Here is a 23,395-nt window from a genome sequence, read left to right on the forward strand (position 1 = left end):
TACTTTTATTGTTTATTTCGTGACTAGAATTGCATTAATGCATCTAGCAATAAATCATATTGTTGTAATGATCTCTAGTTTCATACCGTAACTTGATGGCAGTCTTTACCAATATTTCTATTGGGTTGTGGTACTCATATTTCATGTTGAATTGGGCCATCACTTTTCAATTCAGATAGTCAATACATGACTTTGCACGACTTTGCTTTTTATTTCACATGTTCGCATATGGGGTCATCGATTCTCTGAGTAGAACAACAGATTCCGATCTCGTAGCATCTCAGAAGTGTGCCAGATGATCGACTGACATCTGACACTAGGGTTTCTAGGGAAACGTTCTAGGCCCTCTGCTGTTCCTAATCTACATAAACGATTACAGAATATATTCTAAGGGACCCCCTTACATCGTTTTCAGATGCCGCTGTCGCCGACAACCTAGTAAAGTCATCAGAAGATCAAGAAAAGTGCAATATGATTGAGACCACGTATTTTCATGGTGCAAGAAGTAGCAATTAACACTAAATAATAAAAATATGAGATCTCAGACCCAAATACTAAATTCCATTAGGCTTCGGTTACATGGTTCAAATGGCTCTGAGCGCTATGGGACTTAACATCTGTGGTCATCAGTTCCCTAGAACTTAGAACTACTTAAACCTAACTAACCTAAGGACATCACACACATCCATGCCCGAGGCCGGATTCGAACCTGCGACCGCAGCAGTCCCGCGGTTCCGGACTGCATCGCCTAGAACCGCACAGCCACACCGGCCGGCACTTCGGTTACCTGCTAAATCACGCAAACATGAAGGCTTACGATTCAGTTAAATATCAAAGGTTTACAATTATGATGAACTTTAATTGCAGCAATAACACAGTTACCGTTGTGGGCAAGGTGAATCAAAGACTATGTTTTACTGACAGAACACTTAGAACATTCAACAGGCCTACTGAAGGCATTGCACACACTATGCTCCTCCATCCTCTTTCACAGTACTTCTATGCAGTATGGGATCCTTAGCAGACCGTATTGATGCAAAAAATTGGAAATGGGCAAAGAAGGGCTGCTCGTTTTATATAATGGGAAGATGGGGTGGCAGTCATTAACATATAGGCGTTCTCCGTTGCAGCTAGATCCTTTCCCCCAATTATAGTCACCAACTTTCCTCCCCCAATAGCCAAATATTTTGCTGAGTCCCACCAAATGGAGAGAAATGACCATTCTGTTAAAACAAGATAAACCAAAGTATGCATGGAGTGATTTAAGTTTGCATTTTTCCATTTGCTGTTCGAGTGATGAACCAAGCTGCTTATGTATTAATAGATTGTTGCCATCAATGTGTTTCATAATGTTAGAGCACAGTGTGAATTCTAAAATCATACTGTCAATATGCGCCAGTGAGATGGACCTATAATGCAGCGGATTAGTTCTGTTTCCTATCTAGTGTGTTTTTGAGTTTTTAGACACCCATGTTCCATCGAAAGAGCGGTTGCGTATAATTACTACAAATGTATGTATTTCACCTTCATACTCTGAAACGACCTTGTTGATACACAGTTCATATTGAAAGACTTTCTTTTATTAAGTTACTTAAGCTGCTTCGCTACACCAAGGGTATCTACGATAAATTTCTCTTGTTAGTAGTTGTTCTTTATTCGAATTATTGCATCTTCTTTCATGAGATATGAGCCGTAGTAAAAATTGCCGTTTTGAAGAGCGTGCCGCAGCGCGTAGTGTAAAGCAGTCACCCTCCGTTTCTGGCGGTGGCGCCGCTTTGGCAACAGCAGCCTTGGTGTCTCCCTCTGGTGGGAAAAGGGGCGAGATGAGCTCGGCAGGGTCAGTCTGTCAGTCTGGGCGACTCTGGTCAGTTGGTCAGCCAAGTTAGACTGGGTCTGTCTCTCGTCCGCATTGGTGAGGCGGTTAGTGTCTGTCGTCCGGAGTGCTAGTATGTGTTAGGCCGCCAGTCTGCTCAAGTTTGCTCAGGCAATGGGCATTGGCGGTTGGACCGATCGGTTGGTCGGTCGCGCACTGAGACACAAGATGACTTGTCCGTCTTGAGCGTCGGTGCGTGTGAGGTCGCCACGTGAGTCCAGTGGGCCGCGCCGTATAGCGAGGGGTAGTGGCTTCGCGGTCGACACGAGAGCAACAGGAGGCAATTTACGACATCGGTCTGGCCGGCGCGAGCTGCTACGCCGTGAGACGGGAGATAGGCGCGCCTTCCTGCGTCCGTTGAAGCGGCTGGCAGCGGACGGTTCGGGAGAGAGTTTTGGGGGTGCTGCGCCAGGTCTTTGCATGAAATCGCAGTTATTAGAAGTTAACTGATTCGTGATATGTTGTTTCAGTTACTTGTTAAATTCTACTTGTGTTCTTGGTCAGTCTCTCGTCCCCAGCTTGCTCGTTTGTCTCTCGTCCGCATTTGTTAGGCAGTTAGTGTCTATCTGTTTGTCTGTCGGTCTGCCGTACGTTAACAGCTGCCTCTGTCATGTTTGTCGGATTCGGTGTTAAGGAATTTATTGCTTAAAGACCGAATTATTGAAATATGGTTTTATCTTGCCTATTATGTTGCGAGGAATGTAGAGCATGTTGTACATCTTATGTAAGTCTGCATTTTATGGGTTTTATTTAAATAGTCATTTTAGGTATAAGGTTGCCACCCTTCCACCGTAAGAGTTTTTTTAAAAAAAACAAAACAAAACAGATTGCACTTTCGGTGGCAAATAATTTGAGTGTTGTACCATTTCCATTCCTCTTACGGGGTGCATAGTTGACGTGTTTGTGTGAGTTGTTAAAAATTTTTAATTTAAAGTAATCTGGTGTGTTGCAGATTTGCACCGGTGTACTCTTTCAGAGGTTGTTGTGAGCGGTCGTGACTACGGCTGTGTTGAAAGGGAGCAGGCAAGCTTCTCAGCCCGAAGGGTCATACTGTTAATATTGTTCTTTCTGCCTCTGAATAAAATTGTAACTTGATATTTCAAGGGTGCTTTCCTGTTTATAATTTTAAATCTTTTTCGAAAAAGCTTTAGGAATAAAATTCACATTTGTTAAAAGTAATTTGATGTTCCATCAGTTACTTCCTGGCAACTACTTCCACGCTCACCTTGTGTGATTAAATGTGTTAATGTTCTTGATGAACCGCTAGTAAATAAAGTAAATTCTTTAAGAAAAGAGTTTGAAAGTAAAATCTACGGTTCAAGATAATTACACAAAACTATGATTACTGACTATGCTTTGAAGACGCAGTCGTTGGTCACATTATCACTGCTATTACACAGGGAGAGAACAGGTTGTCTCTTTGTACTTGTACGTTCTGCATATGACTACAATTTATTCGAGTTTGCTGCCAGATTTCGAGACAGTGTTTCGTTGTAGAAACTCTTAAAAGCATGTAGCATTGAATCCACATTAAGGTAAGAGATTCTGTAACCTGTTGCATGTCCTATAGATTCTCTGTTCTTTTATAATATGTGGTATGCTTGTTTAATTGCTTCTACAGCTGTGTCCTGACCTGTTTCATGTACTATGGTGAAACACCAGAAAATCTCAATGCTGATAGACAGATGTAATTTGAACACAATCCTCCTACATGTGAGTTGAATGTCTTAACCACTCTTTTGCCTCTCTTTGTGACAGTCCTTTAATGTCCAAAAATATTGTTTCTGTATACCACAGTGCAAAAGGCAGTATTGATGTGACCCTGTGCATGGTTTTATGTGGTCGTAGGAAATGAGACACACAGTAACCAGAACCGTGTAAAAAGTACATTTACAATAAGGAAAAAGTAAAACAAAAGTTTCAATAAGAAAAGTTTACAAAATGATGGCAAAAACGGTAGAATGGACCATAGGCTGATCAAAATGTACTGTTTAACATCTAGCGCCATTTCGTTAATGAAGAACGTTAAGTTTTCTTTCGAATGCACCGTACAGAGGTGAGATAACGAAACAAAAAAATTGATAAAGCACGCAAATATCCCAAAGCAAACAGCGAAAGTAGAGCCAAAAGGAGAATTCTTCTTATGAGGCAGCCGAAACTGTATAAGTGCACTTTGAAAAATGAGAAACCGCAGAACAGCTGCTTAATCTACAAACTTTTATTGTGTTCATGAACGGTTTTGGAACACTTAAAGTTCAATGATCTGGTTTAAAAAATAAAACAACTTAATCATTTTGAGATCATCAGCACACCAATGGGTCCATGACAATATTGGGGCTGAGGATTGACCTCAGAATGATTAAATTTTTTTTTACGCCAGATGATGGAACTTTGTGTGTTCCGAAACAGGTCGTGTATACAATAAAAGATTGTGGATTAAGCAACTGTCCTGCGGTTTCTTCATTTTTCGAAACAAGAGTTGTCATCCGACAAGGAGAGGTTCCCAGCGGTGGGGAAACGATCTCCGTGGTTATGCAGGATAAGATTCCAGGTATCATACCCTGGTGGATCATACTTTGGTGGATCTTCGTTTGCGAATAATTCACGACAAAGCTCGGTATTTCACGTGCCTCTCACAGCTTTGAAAATGTGGCATTGTAGACACTGTTTGCGTAGCATAACGGCTAGGGTGAGAGTTTTTACATACAGAATGTTGTTGGATAGAATCGTTTCAGGTGCTTTAATACTTTTATTTTTAAGTCTTTGTCAAAATGGATTTGATCATTATTTTTATTTGATTAGTTTCTTCTATTCTTTTGTCACCGTATGGACTATTGTATTTGTTCTCATTTTTTCTTTATATCATTCTTTTTCCACTGAGAATTTGTGCGAATGTGAATTTATTTACATTTATTTACCTATTACAACATTTAAGTACTTGAAAATGCCGATCTATTGCTTGAAAAATAGAAGACGAAATAATCGCTCTACATTGACAGCGCAGTGGTGTCAAAAATGTATATTCCGTTGCAAGATGTGCATTTCTTTTTTTTGAAGGCAATCGTCTCACAAACATATAAATTCGTACTGAATTATGGACAAAACGATGCAGGCGAAGGTTTAAACAGAAGAAGGGATTAAAGGTAAAACAAAATTCGAGCAAAATGAGGATTAGAAATAATGAATACAGTAACATGGACGGAAATATAAGATGATAAAACGAAAGAAGTGGAATAGAAATTAATTCATAAAGTTAAATAACTTCACATGAAGAAAGATTCTAAGTGGAAAAGGAAGAAAAATGAGAAAAAATGAAAAAGTTCATATGATGATTAGCATAATGTGATAAAGGAAATGAAATTAAAAAATACATTTAAACTAATTAATTGAATAAAAGTATTGATCAAAGTCATTTTGATAAAGATTTAAAAACGAAAAATTGGGCTCCTGACGAGGTTCGAAGCCGTGTGAGAGCTTTACACTGTCCATTGCACTGCACAACCAGTCTATACAACATGACATTCTTAAAGCTACTGAGCATCATGAAAAATTTTAAAACTTTTTTCTCGTTGCTTGCTTGCAAATGTTTGCCCACCAGGATGATTAGCTGCAGGGTGTGATACCTGCGACCTTAACCTGCATCACTATATAAATGCTTTCAAAAAATCGATGCCCCTGCTGGGAACTTCTCCTACAGAGTAAAGATTATGATACACTTTTACATTGTGTTATACACAGTCTGTCATGTATCAAATATGCTGCAGCTTGGCATGTTATCTTGCTCAAGAAGGAATCTCTACGTCTAAGAACACTAGTCGATTTGGAGACGAACTCACTGGTTCTAAAGAGCTATACCACAGCCTGACAAGTGTGCTCACTGAGCCAAACTAGTCACCCTCACCCTACCACCATGGCCTCTCACCCCTGCCAGCCACTCCACCTCACATCAATGTGCCACCTACTGCCGTGACAACAAGCTCACTGCACGAAGGGTATCAGCACAGTATGGGGCAACAGGTGTACTGCTGTGAGTGACAGACACCTCGCATATGTCTTGCTGAGCCCACTGAATGGAGGAAATGGACAGATTATAAGGCAGCAGGTGAACAGCTGTGAGTTATATACTCATGTTAATATCTCCTGAAGGCCCAAATGAATGGAGGGGATGGGCAAAATACGAGACAGTACATGTGCAACTGTGAGTGACATGTCACATCCCATATCTTCTGCAGCTCTCACTGACTGGAAGGGGTGTACAGAGACTGAGACAGCAGATGAACAGCTGCAAGTGACACACCACCTGTCATATCTGCTGACGGCCCAACTGAATGGAGACTTCGGAGAGAGTAGGGGGACAGCAGGTGCAAGGGCCCACATTGAACAGAGTGCTGGGGCAGGGTGTGGGGTGTGTGTCAGACAGCTGGTGCGGGTGACTCACCGCCTCCCTGATCTCCTGCAGCCCGCGGTCGCAGCAGCGGCCCAGCCTGTCCAGCTGGCCCTTGATCAGCTCCTGGCACACCAGCTCCAGGCGGTCGCGCGCCTCCTGCTCGTGCCGTGACAGCGTCGCCAGCACGCGGCCGCACTCCACGCTCACCGCCTCGCGAACCACCGCCTCCAAGTCTGCAACCACAATGGCACCACTGCATGTTTGCGAGTTTGTCACGCCAGCTAATGTCTGAGGTAATATATCAACCAACTCGAGAGCATCTGCAATTTAACAACGACTGCACTTCTGTTTGTACTACCTCAAATGGCACTACAGCTAATAAGCACACCTCATTTAACAATAAGATCAACTCTTAAAAAAATTTGTATCTGTAATGGGGTCTTATAGACCACATAAAAATGTCTGATCTCCTTCTCATCCTTCACCATTAGGACCATGCAGCCTTGCGTTCGATTAGAGATTAGATTAGATTAGTACTTGTTCCATAGATCATGAATATGACACTTTGTAATTATGTGGAACGTGTCAGGTTAATAAAAGGTGTCTATACAAGATGTTACATTACACAAAATAATACATGACATTTTTTTTAATGGGGGTTGGGGAAATTACCCACTTACTATATCAAAAAATTCATCTAATGAGTAGAAGGAGTTGCCATTAAAAAATTCTTTTTCAGTCTGCAGCTCGTGGTCGTGCGGTGTCGTTCTCGCTTCCCACGCCCGGGTTCCTGGGTTCGATTTCCGGCGGGGTCAGGGATCTTCTCTGCCTCGTGATGACTGGGTGTTGTGTGATGTCCTTAGGTTAGTTAGGTTTAAGTAGTCCTAAGTTCTAAGGGACTGATGACCATAGATGTTAAGTCCCATAGTGCTCAGAGCCGAATTCTTTTAATTTCCTTTTAGATGCAATATGGCTATCTGTCAGACTTTTGATGCTATTAGGTAAGTGAACAAAGACTTTTGTAGCAGCATAATTTACCCCCTTCTGGGCCAAAGTTAGATTTAACTTTGAGTAGTGAAGATCATCCTTTCTCCTAGTGTTGTAGCCATGTACACTGCTATTACTTTTGAATTCGTTCGGATTCTTAATAACAAATTTAATAAGTGAATATATATATATATATATATATATATATATATATATATATATATATATATATATATATATATATATATATATATTGTGAGGCTACAGTGAAGATATCTAGCTCTTTAAATACGTGTCTGCAGGATGATCTTGGATGAGGCCTAGCAAATATTCTGATTTTGTGCAATGAACACTATTTTACTGAATGATGAGTTACCCCAGAATGTTATGTCATACGAAAGCAGAGAATGAAAAGAGGCGTGGTAAGCTAATTTACTGAGATGTATATCGCCAAAATTTGCAATGACTCTAATAGCATAAGTAGCTGAACTCAAACGTTTCAGTAGATCTTCAGTCTGTTTTTTCCAGTTCAACCCCTCATCAATGCATACACCTAGAAATTTTGAATATTCTACCTTAGCTACCGATTTCTGATCGAAGTCTATATTTATTAATGGTGTCATTCCATTTACTATGTGGAACTGTGTGTACTGTGTTTTGTCAAAGTTTAATGAGAACCCATTTGCAGAAAACCACTTAATGATTTTCTGAAAAACATGGTTCATGGTTCATGCTTCTAATTCCATAGACCGAAGTGATTAATGCCTTAACTTAAAACATGGAGTTATCACGTTTTTATTCTTTTGAGAGGAAATTAAAATCTTAAGTACACTCGGGCAACATAAGAAAAGATTTTCAAACAAATGAAACCCCGATTATACCATTTTCAGCACCGATAGCTACGCGTTTGGCCGCTAGAGAGCATCTGGTACTACATTTTTAGTGCAGATTTTGTGTTTTGGTTGAGGTGGTTGCCACTTCTTTACTGTGTGCAGGTTTGGATACTCGCCAACAAAACGCTCGCCTTCAGACACCCTCTTGTACTGTTGTTTAATCAGTGCTTTCAAGAAACGATGGCTACAGTGATCGTGAACTTGACACCGAATTTAGCGGCTCAGGCATTGAAGAAGAATGTGATGTTACTTCATTAGAACTGAAAGTGACGATAGTTCGTCAGCTGAGCGGTAAGTGCTCGCCAGATGTACGAGATAAATACATTCCACTGTACTCCAGCCAGCTCCTCCAAGATTTATGTTCACAGGAAACCATTGTGAAATACCATGGTTAGACTTCTTAGCTACACAGAAACTAAACAATACTTCAAATTTTAGGATATTTTAGTCGAAGTTCAGGACACAAGTATACTCGGGATTTTATTGCTGGTGTTCTTCAAAATCTTGTAACTCATTATTTTGAGATTTAAAAGCTGTCTTTGTATGTCTATGTGTAATGACATTCATTATAGGACGTTTCTCATTAGCACTGTACCCACACCCATTGTTCTAAGTTTAACTCTACATGCGCTATGTTTAAAACAACTGCAGAGAGTAGGTTAGTAACATTTCATCTTTGTTTAAAAAAGCAAAGAAATAGCAGATTGGGGACAAATCCCATTTCAGCGATCGTGGTGTCTGTGATTGAGGAGGAGTAATGTGCATCTCTTAGTGTTAAATTTCTGTCCAGAATGCATGTATGTATACAGGTTGTTACAAAAAGGTACGGCCAAACTTTCAGGAAACATTCCTCGCACACAAATAAAGAAAAGATGTTATATGGACATGTGTCCGGAAACGCTTCATTTCCATGTTAGAGCTCATATTAGTTTCGTCAGTATGTACTGATCAAGTTGTAAATTTTCACAATCAACATGTGTGGGCTGACGAGAATCCGCACGAAATTGTGCAATCACGTCATCAACATAGATTTTCTATGAACGTTTGGGCAGGCATTGTTGGTGATATCTTGATTGGGCCCCATGTTCTTCCACCTACGCTCAATGGAGCACGTTATCATGATTTTCATACGGGACACTCTACCTGTGCTGCTAGAACATGTGCCTTCACAAGTACGACACAACATGTGGTTCTTGCACGATGGAGCTCCTACACATTTCAGTCGAAGTGTTCGTACGCTTCTCAACAACATATTCGGTGATCGATGGAGTGGTAGATGCGGACCAATTTTATGGCCTCCAACGCTCTCCTGACTTCAACCCTCTCGACTTTCATTTATGGGGGCATTTGAAAGCTCTCGTCTACGCAAGCCCGGTACCAAATGTAGAGACTCTTCGTGCTCGTATTTTGGACGGCTGTGATACAATACGCCATTCTCCAGGGCTGCATCAGCGCATCAGGGATTCCATGCGACGGAGGGCGGATGCATGTATCCTCGCTAACGGAGGACATTTGAACATTTCCTGTAACAAAGTGTTTGAAGTCACGCTGGTACGTTCTGTTGCTCTGTGTTTCCATTCCATGATTAATGTGCTTTGAAGAGAAGTAATAAAATGAGCTCTAACATGGAAAGTAAGCGTTTCCGGACACATGTCCACATAACATATTTTCTTTCTTTGTGTGTGAGGAATGTTTCCTGAAAGTTTGGCCGTACCTTTTTGTAACACCCTGTATATGTTTGTGTGTATGTGGAGGGGGAGGGGGGTTGTACATTATTGGTGCTCCTCGCTAGCTGTCCTAGCGTTCCTCTCTCATTCCCTATTGAGTAGACTAGGCTGGAGCAGCTCTGCTGTGCTTCTCAATAGCGAGCTTCCCAGCTCACTCCCTATTGAGCAGACTTGGATGGAACCATCCTCCAGTGTTTCTCAGTCCCTGCATTCCTTTCATTCCCAATGCTATTACGCTGATGAAGATGATGTTTGGTTTATAGGGCGCTCAGCTGCGCAGTCATCAGCGCCCGTACAAAGTCCCAATTTTTACACAGTCCAATTTTCTCACAATCCAATCTAGCCACTGTCACGAATGATGATGATGATGGAATGCCGAGGACAACACAAACACCCAGTCCTTGGGCAGAGAAAGCCCCCAACCTGGCCCGGACACTATTACCCTGGCAGTGGAGTGCAGTGATGCAGCAAAACTAAGCTTCGGGTGTAGCTAGTAAGGGACTTGCGTTTCAACAAAACATTGCAAGACTTCCCTCACAGATGGTTTGGCTGTTGCTCTGGCGAGCATGCTCTCCCAAACTCCCACACACTGAAAACTTCTTTTCACGGGTTGACTGCAGAGTAGCACAGGACCACTCGCCAGTATCAAGGAACGAGGTGTCCGTATCTGTCCTACAAGCTCAGTTCTGCTCGACGACTGCCCGGGTTAGGTATCCTGTTTCTGGCAGACGTGGCAGCTCTGTGTGGTTAATTCAGCAGCTTATACACGCCCAGATGACCTACTGCTACTGCACACACGCACTGTAAGTAAAATTTGCCGTCCATCCTGGTGCCGCAATTTTAGTAAAGAGCAGAGCAGAACGGCCATGGGTGGTCAGGTGAGAATGTTTAATAAGTACATGGGTTAATATCACAGTGGATAGAAATACCACTGTTGCATCGCTTAGCACCAGTATGAGATAGCAGCGGCGAAGTCATTAAATTACTGATTCTTTATAAAATAAATACAAGGAAACATTTACAGCTGATTGGCCAATCATAGAGCTCTCTCTGCAGACCAGAGAAAGAGAGACTCCTGGACCCTCGTGTTCTACCACCTCCTTGTAGGGCTCTGGAGAATATACATGTGTTCCCCATTACAGTCTAATAATACAATAGTTGTGCAGCTCCGTTTAGAATGTTGCTGTTCATATTTCATGAGTGATGAGGCGCCCATAGTAGCATTTGAGGTGCTCATAGTAGCATTTGAAACCTTAGGAAGTTATATATAGGAATACAAAGTTGTTCTAATATTTTTGTGTGGCTGTTTATAGTGTCGTAATGTTCAAATGAGTGGTAGTTCACTTCTTCTCCAGTCAGGAGACCAACCGATGTGGCGACTGCGGCATACAAACGTCCTTTGAAAGAGTGTATCCGTTATGTTCATGAAAGTGCGCACCATAATTTGGCCAGCGACTTAGATTCCATCCTTGGTCATGACCATTATAGTTTTAACCGTTTTGTACAAAAATCTAGAGCAAAAAATCTCGTATTTAAATTGTTGAGAAAGAAACGTTAGATATTTATTTCTCTTGTACTGCTACATAAGTGTGTCGGTTACGATGCTGCATAGCAAAACCAAGACAGAATGCGACCGAAAAAAAAATGTTCAAATGTGTGTGAAATCTTATGGGACTTAACTGCTAAAGTCATCAGTCCCTAAACTTACACACTACTTATCCTAGATTATCCTAAGGACAAACACACACACCCATACCAGAGGGAGGGAGGACTCGAACCTCCGCCGAGACCAGCCGCACAGTCCATGACTGCAGCGTCTTAGACTTTACGATCGAAATCAGGGCCCATCCACGAAGAGACCTGTCATCCATTGATCTGGAGTCCAAAATACACCGTCTTAAGATCACTCCAAATGCCCCATGCTCTTCGATGCTTCATTTTATCACCATTACAATAAAGGGAGGTAATGCATGGGATATGGTCGAGGTCCTATTCCATAAGCTTTATGATACTGAATACACAGCATTAATCAAAGATCATCACCATGACTCTTGGAAAGTCTCAGCTTAATGTCTCAGTTAAATGTTTGACCGGTGCTAATAAATCGACGACGCAGGGCAATATTTACACAATAGTCATAATTTTGCATATGATGACATGTGCCTTTCGAAATTTTCGAATTGGTCTGAGAAATCACTTATCTGACAAGGATAGGTGACGTAATTGGATTACTGCGCCAAAGGTTTGCTTACGACGGCTTAGTGTAACACTGAAATCAGCATAGGCAACTTTGGTGTTATTTGTTTTGTGTTTTCCCGACTGTTGCTTGTGCAGTTTTCCACAAATTTATGAATACATACAGAGTCTGGTCATCATCAGCGTCATAGAAGGCAGGACGACTATCTACTCTGCACTTACTCATGCATTACAGTCTTCAGTTTAATGCATCGACGCTTCTCTTGTTTTCTGTCCTTATGTCATCTCCAGACCATTCATTCACTCGTAGTCCTTTTGTCTTAGAATCCAGCACAAGACTTTCTTGGGACTCGAAACCATCAACTCACTTGCCTAAATGCCCCATTCAAATGTATTTCATTCCCATTACAGTGATAATTACGTCTTACACTCTAGCCTTTCACCTGCTCCATCCTTTCCTCATGTGTCTCCCAAAAGTTTCAGCCATTTTTCTAATTACAAATCGGAGACCTATTCTTGTAAGTCCATACTGATAGTGCACATTGACTAGCCACATCCGAAACATGGTTTTAAAATGCGTATTTGCCTTACTAAACGCTATTTTTACTCTTTATTTCTTCTTCAAATGCCATAAACACTAATACTCAACAACTAGATTCATAGCTTCATGGTTAATACGTATTATTTCCCTACTGTTATGTTACCTACACGTTATTTTAGTCCTATTATATCTGATGTTCTGGACTACTTTCGAACATCTTGTATCACGTTCTTTCACTTGGCTGCTCAACTTCGTTTCCACTAGAGTCAAATGGAACAGTGACATCTGGGAAATGAATGAGGTCGAAATACGTTACATCAGGTAGTAGCCCTTCTTCATTTTCCTAGTTCAAGGATCACAGAATAATTTTGATTTTGTGAAATGTTCTTAATTGCCTCCTGTGGATCTTACGAGCACAAACAGTGTGACGCATCATTGCCAATATCATTAATGGAATTAGGCAGATGTACTGCAAACATTTGCTGCTGTAGCGTAGGTTTACCTGTGACACTTCCCTCCAGTGGTAAACTGGTGATACCTGATGTCTCAGAAAGTGTCCTTCCAACTGATCCGTTCTTTTAGTCACGGTATGCCACAGATATCTTGTCTCTCCAATTCTCTTCAAAAGCCCCACACTACTTACGCGATCTACTACTGTGATCTTCACCATTCTTCTGTAGCTGCACATTTCAAAACCTTCTACTCTCTACTTGTCTAAACTGTTTATCGTCCATGTTCTACTCCCATACCTATAGAAAAGACTTTGCTAACACTCGAATTTATATTCACTGATTACAAATTTGCCTTTTTAAGAAATTCTTCTGGTTCTATAGTCAGACTTATTTTATTTTTTCTCTACTTCGGCGATCAGAAATTTTTCTACCAAAATAGCAAAACTCACCAAGAACCTTTATTGTCTGCTTTCCTAATCTAATTCCTTCAGCATCACCTGATTTAGCTCGACTACATTCAGTTATCCTTGTTTAATCATTGCTGATTTTCATCTCATATCTGCTTGCTACATCACGAAGATGACGTGCTACAGACGCAAAATTTAACCGATAGGAAGAAGATGCTGTGATATGCAAATGATTAGCTTTTCAGAGCATTCACACAAGGGTGGCGCCGGTGGCGACAGCTACAACGTGCTGACACGAGGAAAGTTTCCAACCGATTTCTCGTACACAAACAGCAGTGACCGGCGTTGCCTGGCGAAACGTTGTTGTGATGCCTCGTGTAAGGAGGAGAAATGTGTACCATCACGTTTCCGACTTTGATAAAGGTCGGATTGTAGCCTATCACGATTGCGGTTTATCGTATCGCGACATTGCTGCTCGCGTTGGTCGACATCCAATTACTGTTAGCAGAATATGGAATTGGTGGGTTCAGGAGGGTAATACAGAAAGCCGTGCTGGATCCACAACGGCCTCGTATCACTAGCAGTCGAGATGACAAGCATCTTATCCGCATGGCTGTAACGGATCGTGCAGCCACGTCTCGATCCCTGGGTCAACAGAGGGGACGTTTGCAAGACAACAACCATCTGCACGAACGTTTGAGCAGCATGGACTATCAGCTCGGAGACCATGGCTGCGGTTACCCTTGACGCTGTATCACAGACAGGAGCGCCTGCGATGGTGTACTCAACGACGAACCTGGGTGCACGAATGGCAAAACGTCATTTTTTCGGATGAATCCAGTTTCTGTTTACAGCATCATGATGGTCGCATCCGTGTTTGGCGACATCGCGGTGAACGCACATTGGAAGCGTGTATTAGTCAACGCCATACTGGCGTATCACCCGGCTTGATGATATGGGGTGCCATTGGTTACTCGTCTCGGTCACCTCTAGTTCGCATTGACGGCACTTTGAACAGTGGACGTTAACATTTCAGATGTGTTACCACCCGTAGCTCTACCCTTCTTTCGATCCCTGCGAAATCCTACATTTCAGCAGGATAATGCACGATCGCATGTTGCAGGTCCTGTATGGGCCTTTCTGGATACAGAAAATGTTCGACTGCTGCCCTGGCCAGCACTTTCTCCAGATCTCTCACCAATTAAAAACGTCTGGTCAATGGTGGCCGAGCAACTGCCTCGTCACAATACGCCAGTCACTACTCTTGATGAACTGTTGTATCGTGTTGAAGCTGCATGAGGAGCTGTAGCTTTACACGCCATCGAAGCTCTGTTTGACTCAATGCCCAGGCGTATCAAGGCAGTTATTACGGCCGTAGGTGGTTGTTCAGGGTACTGATTTCTCAGGATCTATGTACTCAAACTGCCCATGTCAGTTCTAGTTTAATACGAGGCCTGTTCAGAAAGTAAGCTCCTATTGATTGCCAAATTGAAACCACAGTGAACATCAGAAATGTTTTACTTGTAACAATTAGCTACACCTTTCAGCTACTTCTCTACGTAGTCGCCGTTCTGACTTAGACTTTTGTCATAGCGTTGTACCAACTTTTCAATAGCCTCATCATAGAAGGCAGCCGCCAGTGCTTTCCGCCAATTCTCCACGCTGGCCTACACCTCGTTGTCTGTGTCAAAATGTTGCTTTCAAAGACAGCGGTTCATGTGACCAGAGATGAAACTCAGGGGGAGACTATTGCGGACTGTATTGTGGGTAATCTAACATTTCCATTTGAAAACGATGCAGGAGCATCTTCATTGCCCCTGCAGAATGCGGCTGAGAATTGTCGTGAAGACGAAACAGCACGACAGTTATGTAATGTTAGCTGCATAGCTTCAGGCGAAATTTCTCACCAGGCCCTCGTACTTGGCGGCAGACACTATTTTCTAGACATCTTTAGGCACTCACTGCGAGCTCAGAAATGAGAAGAGCGACGTGATGCTAACTGGGGTGATACTAGAGACACTACCCAACACATCTGTGCAAAGCTTTATCGGATTTTCATAGTCGTTTCCATTTCGCGACCGATCGGAGCTTACTTTCTGAACGCCCCTCGTAGATCCGTCCAATGAATATCCGTTTATTATCTGCATTCCTTCTTGGTGTAGCAATTTTAATGGCCAGTAGTGTAGTTAAACCTAACTAACCTACGGACATGACACACATCCATGCCCGAGGCAGGATTCGAACCTGCGGCCGTAACAACAGCGGGGTTCCGGATTGAAGCGCCTAGAATCGCTCGGCCACAACGGCCGGCAAACCATTCACAATGGACTATTCGTTTCCCATGGTCCATACAATGTAACTGTTGCACAGCAGTAATATTATACAGACACATCTCCAGTTCTTTGGTTACGGTCTTATGAACTGTCATACGAGAATCTTTAGCCTCTTCCCATATGTGGTGTGCGTACTGTAAGACCTTCGGTACACACACCATCAAATTATTTGACTTGTCGCTCTAACGAAGTAGGCGTGTGTCAGCAATATGTCTCATGGTCTTATCGTGGCGTGTTTATCTTCTGCCGTTAGGTCAGACCATAGAGATGCCACTTGCACGCTTAGAGTAGCAGATTCACGATGACCACCTTTAAACAGAACTTGATTAATTTTCACACACATTTATTAAAATAATAAAAAGGATATACATTACGTAACTTGATTCTGGATGCTGTTTACAATTGACAATCTGAAGTTCCTTTGGTCTTGGTACGTTAATCTTATTCTCACATATCTCTGATACTTGACAAAGTGTTTATACATTTATCTTCTTGGCTATGTACAGGAATATGATAATCTTATTAGGCGCAGACTGAAACTTGACTACAGACTGGTACAGACCAATGCAGACTAATGCAGACTGACTAATCGGAGGTCTGTACACTCGTTATAATACCTCGCGCGTTCAGGTATCACTGCGCGAGTGTGATCCGCGAGGAGAAAAGGTTCTACGTTAGCAGCAATCTCATTGGCTGCGTTACATATTAATACGCGGATCGGCGGAAGCAGAATTTGGTCCGTCTCTAAGACAGCGCCATTTCGTAGTGCGGAGACGGACGAGCGCTGCACCTGCGCTGTTGTGCTTAGCGGGGCGCGCTCTAGTGGGAAAGTTGTGTACGCGCTGACTACGCGGAACTATGTACACAACACCATAATTTCATCAATTATTTTGTTGGGCTCTGCAACGTGATGTCCGAAATATCGTCGATCTTCCGTCCTGTTAAAATTGTTAGCCTTCCAGTACGTGGTGCATGATGAACTGAACCTGTTGTCTGGAATTTGCGAATTAAATCACGTACAGTGTGATGATGTGGATATCCTGAAGCAGGGAAATGCATTCTAAATTGCCACCTTACACGCTCCATAAGGTTCCCTCCTGTGTGGAAAACCTTTCCACTGAAATAGCTCTCTCTGGAATACTAAGCATTCTCACTGCAGTCACCTTCACAAGAGCTGGACAGTAACACAACTAACAGCTGCATCCCACACACGACACTACTACACCCAGCCTACCACTTCAGGTCCACGGAACATGTGCAGGCGAGACTTGAATGTGCTGCCAACCTTACAAGCTCCAAAAGGCGAGACACGAGAGGTTCGTCGCAGTGGAGAGACTATGTGGACGCACAGTATTAAAATCTCATGTCGGATTTGAGAAGGAAAAATTGAAACTCGAGCTTTCGAATATATGGAAAATTTGAAAATTTGTGGTACGTTCTTATGGGACCAAACTGCTTAGGTCATCGGTCGCTAGGCTTCCACACTACTTAATCTATCTTAAACTTACTTACGCTAAGGACAACACAACACACACACCTATGCCCGAACCTCCGACGGCAGAAGCCGCGCGAAACTCGAATATATGTCCCATCTTCATAGACACGAGATGACTTGCCTACCACGAACGAAGTTTAACTCTTGCATAATGGCAGTTTAGAACCATTTAGGAGCAAGATATAAAATTAAGGTAGGAAAGAGTGAGCAAAACGTTTCTCAAAAACAACAATTTATGAACACTGAATACAGATTTAAATATATACTCATGCTCATAAATTAAGGATAATTGCAGAATGTGGTGCCACACAACGTGGCGCTACACAAAACTGACGCTAATAGCTTAGGCACATAGGGAACACACGCGACACAGATTTGTAAGTCCACGGTATTGGTGATAAGTTGAGAAAACCATCCCGAAACACATGTGCTACAAAACGCCACTGTTTCCTGCGCATGTATCCCATCAATATGGGATATGATCACCATGCAGCCGTACACAGTCCGCACAACGGGTTGGAATACTCTGGATCCGGTGGTCGAGCAGCTGCTGGGGTGTAGCCTCCCCTTCTTGCATCAGTGCCTGTCGCAGCTCCTGAAGTGTCGTAGGGGTTTGAAGACCTGCAGCGATACGTCGACGGAGAGCGTCCCAGATGTGCTCGATAGGGTTTAGGTCTGGAGAACAAGCAGGCCACTCCATTCGCCTGATATCTTCTGTTTCAAGGTACTCCTCCACGATGGCAGCTCGATGGGGCCGTGTGTTATCATCCATCAGGGGGAAGGTGGGACCAACTGCACCCCTTAAAAGGCGGACTTACTGGTGCAAAATGACGTCCCGATACACCTGACCTGTTAGACTTCCTCTGTCAAAGACATGCAGGGGTGTACGTGCACGAATCATAATCCAACCCCACACTATCAAACCACGACCTCCCAACAGGTCCCTTTCAAGGACATGAAGGAGTTGGTATCTGGTTCCTGGTGCACACCAGATGAAAACCCGGCGAGAATCACTGTTCAGACTATACCTGGACTCGTCCGTGAACATAACGTGGGACCACTGTTCCAATGACCATGTACTATGTTCTTGGCACCAGGCTTTACGTGCTGTCCTGTGACCAGGGGTCAGTGGAATGCACCTTGCAGGCCTCTGGGCGAATAAACCATGTCTGTTCAGTCATCTGTAGACTGTGTGTCTGGAGACAACTGTTCCAGAGTCTGTGGTAAGGTCCCGAGCAAGGCTACCTGCAGTACTCTGGGCCCTGATGGTGAGATATCGATCTTCTTGTGGTGTTGTACACTCTGTACGTCCCGTACTGTAGCGCCTGGATACGTTTCCTGTCTGCTGGAATCGTTGTCATAATCCTGAATTCACACTTTGTGGCACACGGAGGGCCCATGCTACGACACGCTGTGTTTGACCAGCCTCCAGTCGCCCAAATATTCTACTCCTCATAAAGTCATCTATATGTGTTCTTTAAGCCATTTTCGACACACAGTCACCATTAGCACATCTGAAAACGTGTACACGCTTACTCGCTGCACCGTACTCTGACATGCACCAACACTACGGGTCAAATGCACCGCATGGTCATACCCCGAGGTGATTTAAACCCGCAAACCGCCCACCGTAAGCGTTATTTCACTATGTATCAGCATTATCCTTAATTTAAGAGCATGAGTGTAAAAATCCCATTCCGAATGTATTTGTCTCGAGTGCAGTCCTGTACAGAGCTGGAGCGTGGGTGATAAGCGGATCAGACATGAAGAGAATAGAAGGTTGGGTAGATGACGTAACTAATGTGGAGGTACTGAGTAGGACAAAAGAAATTTGGGGTGGAAGCTGCCTATAACAGGTAATCGGTTGGTAGGACACATTCTGAGGCGACAAGCAATCGTCAATTTCGTAATCGAGGGAAATGTGGTGAGTAAAAGTTACAGGCGGACACGTAGGCACGAACAGAGTAAGCAGGTGCAGGCTGTTGCAGTAGTGGTAGAGACATGAAGAGGTTTGCACAAGGCAGAGTAGCAAGGACAGCTTCTTCAAAACAGTCGTCAGAGCTATGACCGCAACTACATTAAGAGAGCACAAAGTATTTTAGGAATGGCTACTAACGATGCAACGCACTTAATTTTCCTAGGAAAAGTGCGATAATCTGCTTTCTTTTGAAGCTATGATTTTGCTAGTGGAGCTTTCGAAGAATATCATCTCTGAGTTATTGAATTAACGAGAAATAAGATTAGTCTGTTCTGTGTTGCACGTCAGCGCGTTTCGTCTCACTTAAAGGTTAGTTATTCTTGTCACGACAGCGAGATAAACGCGATCCGAACGTACTGACTCACTCCACTTGTTGAAACAGTATACAGGCCTGCCGCACAGATAAGGCTGAGACGAAAAATTGACTCACACCCAGCTTTAAGTCGGGGCTGTGGCCAAAGTGTCCCAGATATGGCCTCATCTGCAGCACAACGGCGCGTGATGGATCGACTCTTCTTGTAAGGTTTGTAGGCCCGTTCACAGAGAGATTATCACAGGGTTGCACTGATGTCTGCCTTAATGCTACTGGATTACTACTAATTCATCACCGACAAAAAAAAAGAAAAAGAAAAAAGAAGAGTAGAAGTCGCGCCCTACAAACTTATTTATACTAGGTGTTTCACAACTCATGTTACACACTTTTACAGGTTGTAGAAGGGAGTTAGTACACTACTGGCCATTAAAATTTGCTACACCACGAAGATGCTACAGACGCGAAATTTAACCGACAGGAAGAAGATGCTGTGATATGCAAATGATTAGCTTTTCAGAGCATACACACACGGTTGGCGCCGGTGGATACACCTATAACGTGCTGACATGAGGAAAGTTTCCAACCGATTTCTCATACACAAACAGCAGTTGACGCGCCAGGTGAAACGTTGTTGTGATGCCTCGTGTAAGGAGGAGAAATGCGTACCGTCACGTTTCCGACTTTGATAAAGGTCGGATTGTAGCCTATCGTGATTGCGGTTTATCGTATCGCGACATTGCTGCTCGCTTTGGTCGAGATTCAATGACTGTTAGCAGAATATAGAATCGGTGGGTTCAGGAGGGTAATACGGAACGCCGTGCTGGATCCCAACGGCCTCGTATCACTAGCAGTCGAGATGACAGGCATCTTATTCGCATGGCTGTAACGGATCGTGCAGCCACGTCTCGATCCCTGAGTCACTAGAGGGGATGTTTGCAAGACAACAACCGTCTGCACGAACAGTTCGACGACATTTGCAGCAGCATGGACTACCAGCTCGGAGACCGTGGCTGCGGTTACCCTTGACGCTGCACCACACACAGGAGCGCCGGCGATGGTGTACTCAAAGACGAACCTGGGTGCACGAATGGTAAAACGTCGCTTTTTCGGATGAATCCAGGTTCTGTTTACAGCATCTTGATGGTCGCATCCGTGTTTGACGACATCGCGGTAAACGCACATTGGAAGCGTGTATTAGTCATCGCCATACTGGCGTATCAGCCGGCGTGATGGTATGGGTGCGATTGGTTACACGTCTCGGTCACCTCTTGTTCGCATTGAACGGTGGATGTTACATTTCAGATGTGTTACGACCCGTGGCTCTATCCTTCATTCGATCCCTGCGAGACCCTACATTTCAGCAGGATAATGCACTACCGCATGTTGCAGGTCCTGTACGGGCCTCTCTGGATACATAAAATATTCGACTGCTGCCCTGGCCAGCACACTCTCCAGATCTCTCACCAACTGAAAACGTCTGGTCAATGGTGGCCGAGCAACTGGCTCGTCACAATATGCCAGTCGCTACTCTTGATGAACTGTGGTATCGTGTTGAAGCTGCATGGGCATCTGTACCTGTACACGCCATTCACGGTCTGTTTGACTCAATGCCCAGGCGTATCAAGGCTATTATTACGGCCTGAGGTGGTTGTTCTGGGTAGTGATTTCTCAGGATATATGCACCCAAATTGCGTGAAAATGTAATCACATGTCAGTTCTAGTATAATAAATTTGTCCAATGAATACCCGTTTATCATCTGCATTTCTTGTTGGTAGCAATTTTAATGGCCAGTAGTGTATATGAAGTTTTTACACCCATGTCAGGAAACGTCATCCAACGACGTTATATAGGCGCTGGCACGTTTTTATATACGGGGTAAACACCAGTAAAACCGACAAACTGTAGGGACGAATTGTTGACTGGAAATGGAGGAAAAATGTCCAGTGAACATGCGTCCGGAAAAGCATCGTTGCCACGGTAGATGGCACTGGCGAATGACAGTTCCTCTGACCACGGGTGTGTGTTCCTTGTGTGTTGCAGGTTCATAAGAGGGCGCCACACAGCCAACCGACGTGTTCTGTGCAAAGCCTACCTTCATTATACAGTAGTTTTTATTGGACTGTGACAAGACCCTGAACTACAGGTGTAGACCTACTACGACACAAATAACAACTTGGAAATACTGGTATGCAATTTAATGTAATGTACGAGGGTTGGAAGTTTGAATAGTGCCAACTATTTATTCACACCCTCCTCTCCCCCCGTCCCCTCCCCCATCGCACCTTCCTACCCTCTTTTTCCCTCGTCTCCAGCTACCAGTCCCTCGCCAGGTTGCTACCAGCGGTTTTTTATTCTTCATGAGGGCTCCGTCGTTTCCAGTGGTTTTTTAAGTGTCGTCCTCTGTGTGAATTTTATCCTGTGGCCGACTTTTAACTTGTGTTTGCTTCCACTGTTTTTTTTTTAAAATTTTTTTAAAGTGCACTTCGATGCCAGCTGTGATCTTTTAACTTTATGTCGACTTTTTAACTGTCCCCCAGTGCATGTCCCCATCTTAGTGTATATTTTAACTCCCATTATCTCCATTTACTATGTTTTTTATGTCCCCTTTTTTATCGCCCCTTTTTATGTAATTACCTTTATGTACTTTTGTAAAGCCAATTGGAGCGGTGGACCCATATGGGGCAGGGGAATGAAATTACAATAAAGAAAAAAAAATATTCACTTCGGCTACAAAAGAGTTACATGTTTGCATCTGTTACTGTCCTTCAAAGTAGTCACCAGCGTTGTGTGGAACCTGTTGCCAGTGATGTGGAAGGCGTAGTATGCCGTTAGCAGAGCCTGTTCTGTTGATGGTGTAAATTGAGCTATCTATTGCCTGTCGAATCTCTGGAACAGTTCTGAAGCGAATGCCACGAAGTGGTTCCTTCATCTTAGCAATCAAATCAAAGTCTCAAGGACTTAAGTCCAGCGAGTATGGGGGACGGTACAGTACTTCCCTCTAGGCGCTTCAGTCTGGAACCGCGCGACTGCTACGGTCGCAGGTTCGAATCCTGCCTCGGGCATGGATGTGTGTGATGTCCTTAGGTTGGTTAGGTTTAAGTAGTTCTGAGTTCTAGGGGACTGATGACCTCAGATGTTAAGTCCCATAGTGCTCAGAGCCATTTTTTGAGTTCATCCCAGTCCCATCGACCGAACAGAGCAGCCACTGCTTGCGCTGTATGCGCCCGCGCATTGTCGTGCAAAATGATGGGTGGGGTGCACAGAAAGTGTCGCCGCTTCTTTCACAAGGCTGGTCGCAGGTGATGCTCCAAAAACGAACAGTAATACTGTGCATTGAAGGTCTGCCGTGGAGGAACGTAATGCGTTAGAATAACACCATCACAGTCGTACACGAGAATCGCCATAACTTTCACCATACTGAGGCTCTGACGCACTTTCGACTTTCGCGGCGACCGGCAATGACGCCATTCGTTTGATTGGCGTTTCAGTTGTGGCTCGTACGATGTGGCCCATTTTTCATACAGTGTTACGATACGGCGGAAGAAAGCCTTACCTTCGCGCTCATAGCGCTCCAAGTGCGTCTGAGCAGCGTCGTAACGCATCCATTTCCGTCAAGTCATGCGGAACCCATCATGGTGCGATTTTTCGCATGCCCAGGCATTCTTTCAGGATGCGAAGCACAGTCGTATGCGCTAATCCGGTTTCGTGGGCGAGCTCACGAATCGTATTGCGTCGATCTCTGTCCACTAACGCGGCAACAGCATGCACTTCTTCTTCAGAGACGCTAGGACGACCTGCCTATGCACCTCTGC

The 23,395-nt window shown here is 43.6% G+C and overlaps 1 protein-coding gene across 1 annotated transcript in view; it reads right to left on the reverse strand.

The window, feature by feature from the left end:
* LOC126424670 (trichohyalin-like) overlaps positions 1 to 23,395 on the reverse strand; it is a 187,267-nt gene that overhangs the window by 55,940 nt on the left and 107,932 nt on the right. The window contains exon 11 of the mRNA XM_050087400.1: positions 6,312 to 6,580. Coding sequence (XP_049943357.1) covers positions 6,312 to 6,580 — 269 coding nt within the window. The remainder of the gene's footprint in view (positions 1 to 6,311; positions 6,581 to 23,395) is intronic.

The sequence above is a fragment of the Schistocerca serialis genome, chromosome 10 (genome assembly GCF_023864345.2).
Source record: "Schistocerca serialis cubense isolate TAMUIC-IGC-003099 chromosome 10, iqSchSeri2.2, whole genome shotgun sequence".
NCBI lineage: Eukaryota > Metazoa > Arthropoda > Insecta > Orthoptera > Acrididae > Schistocerca > Schistocerca serialis.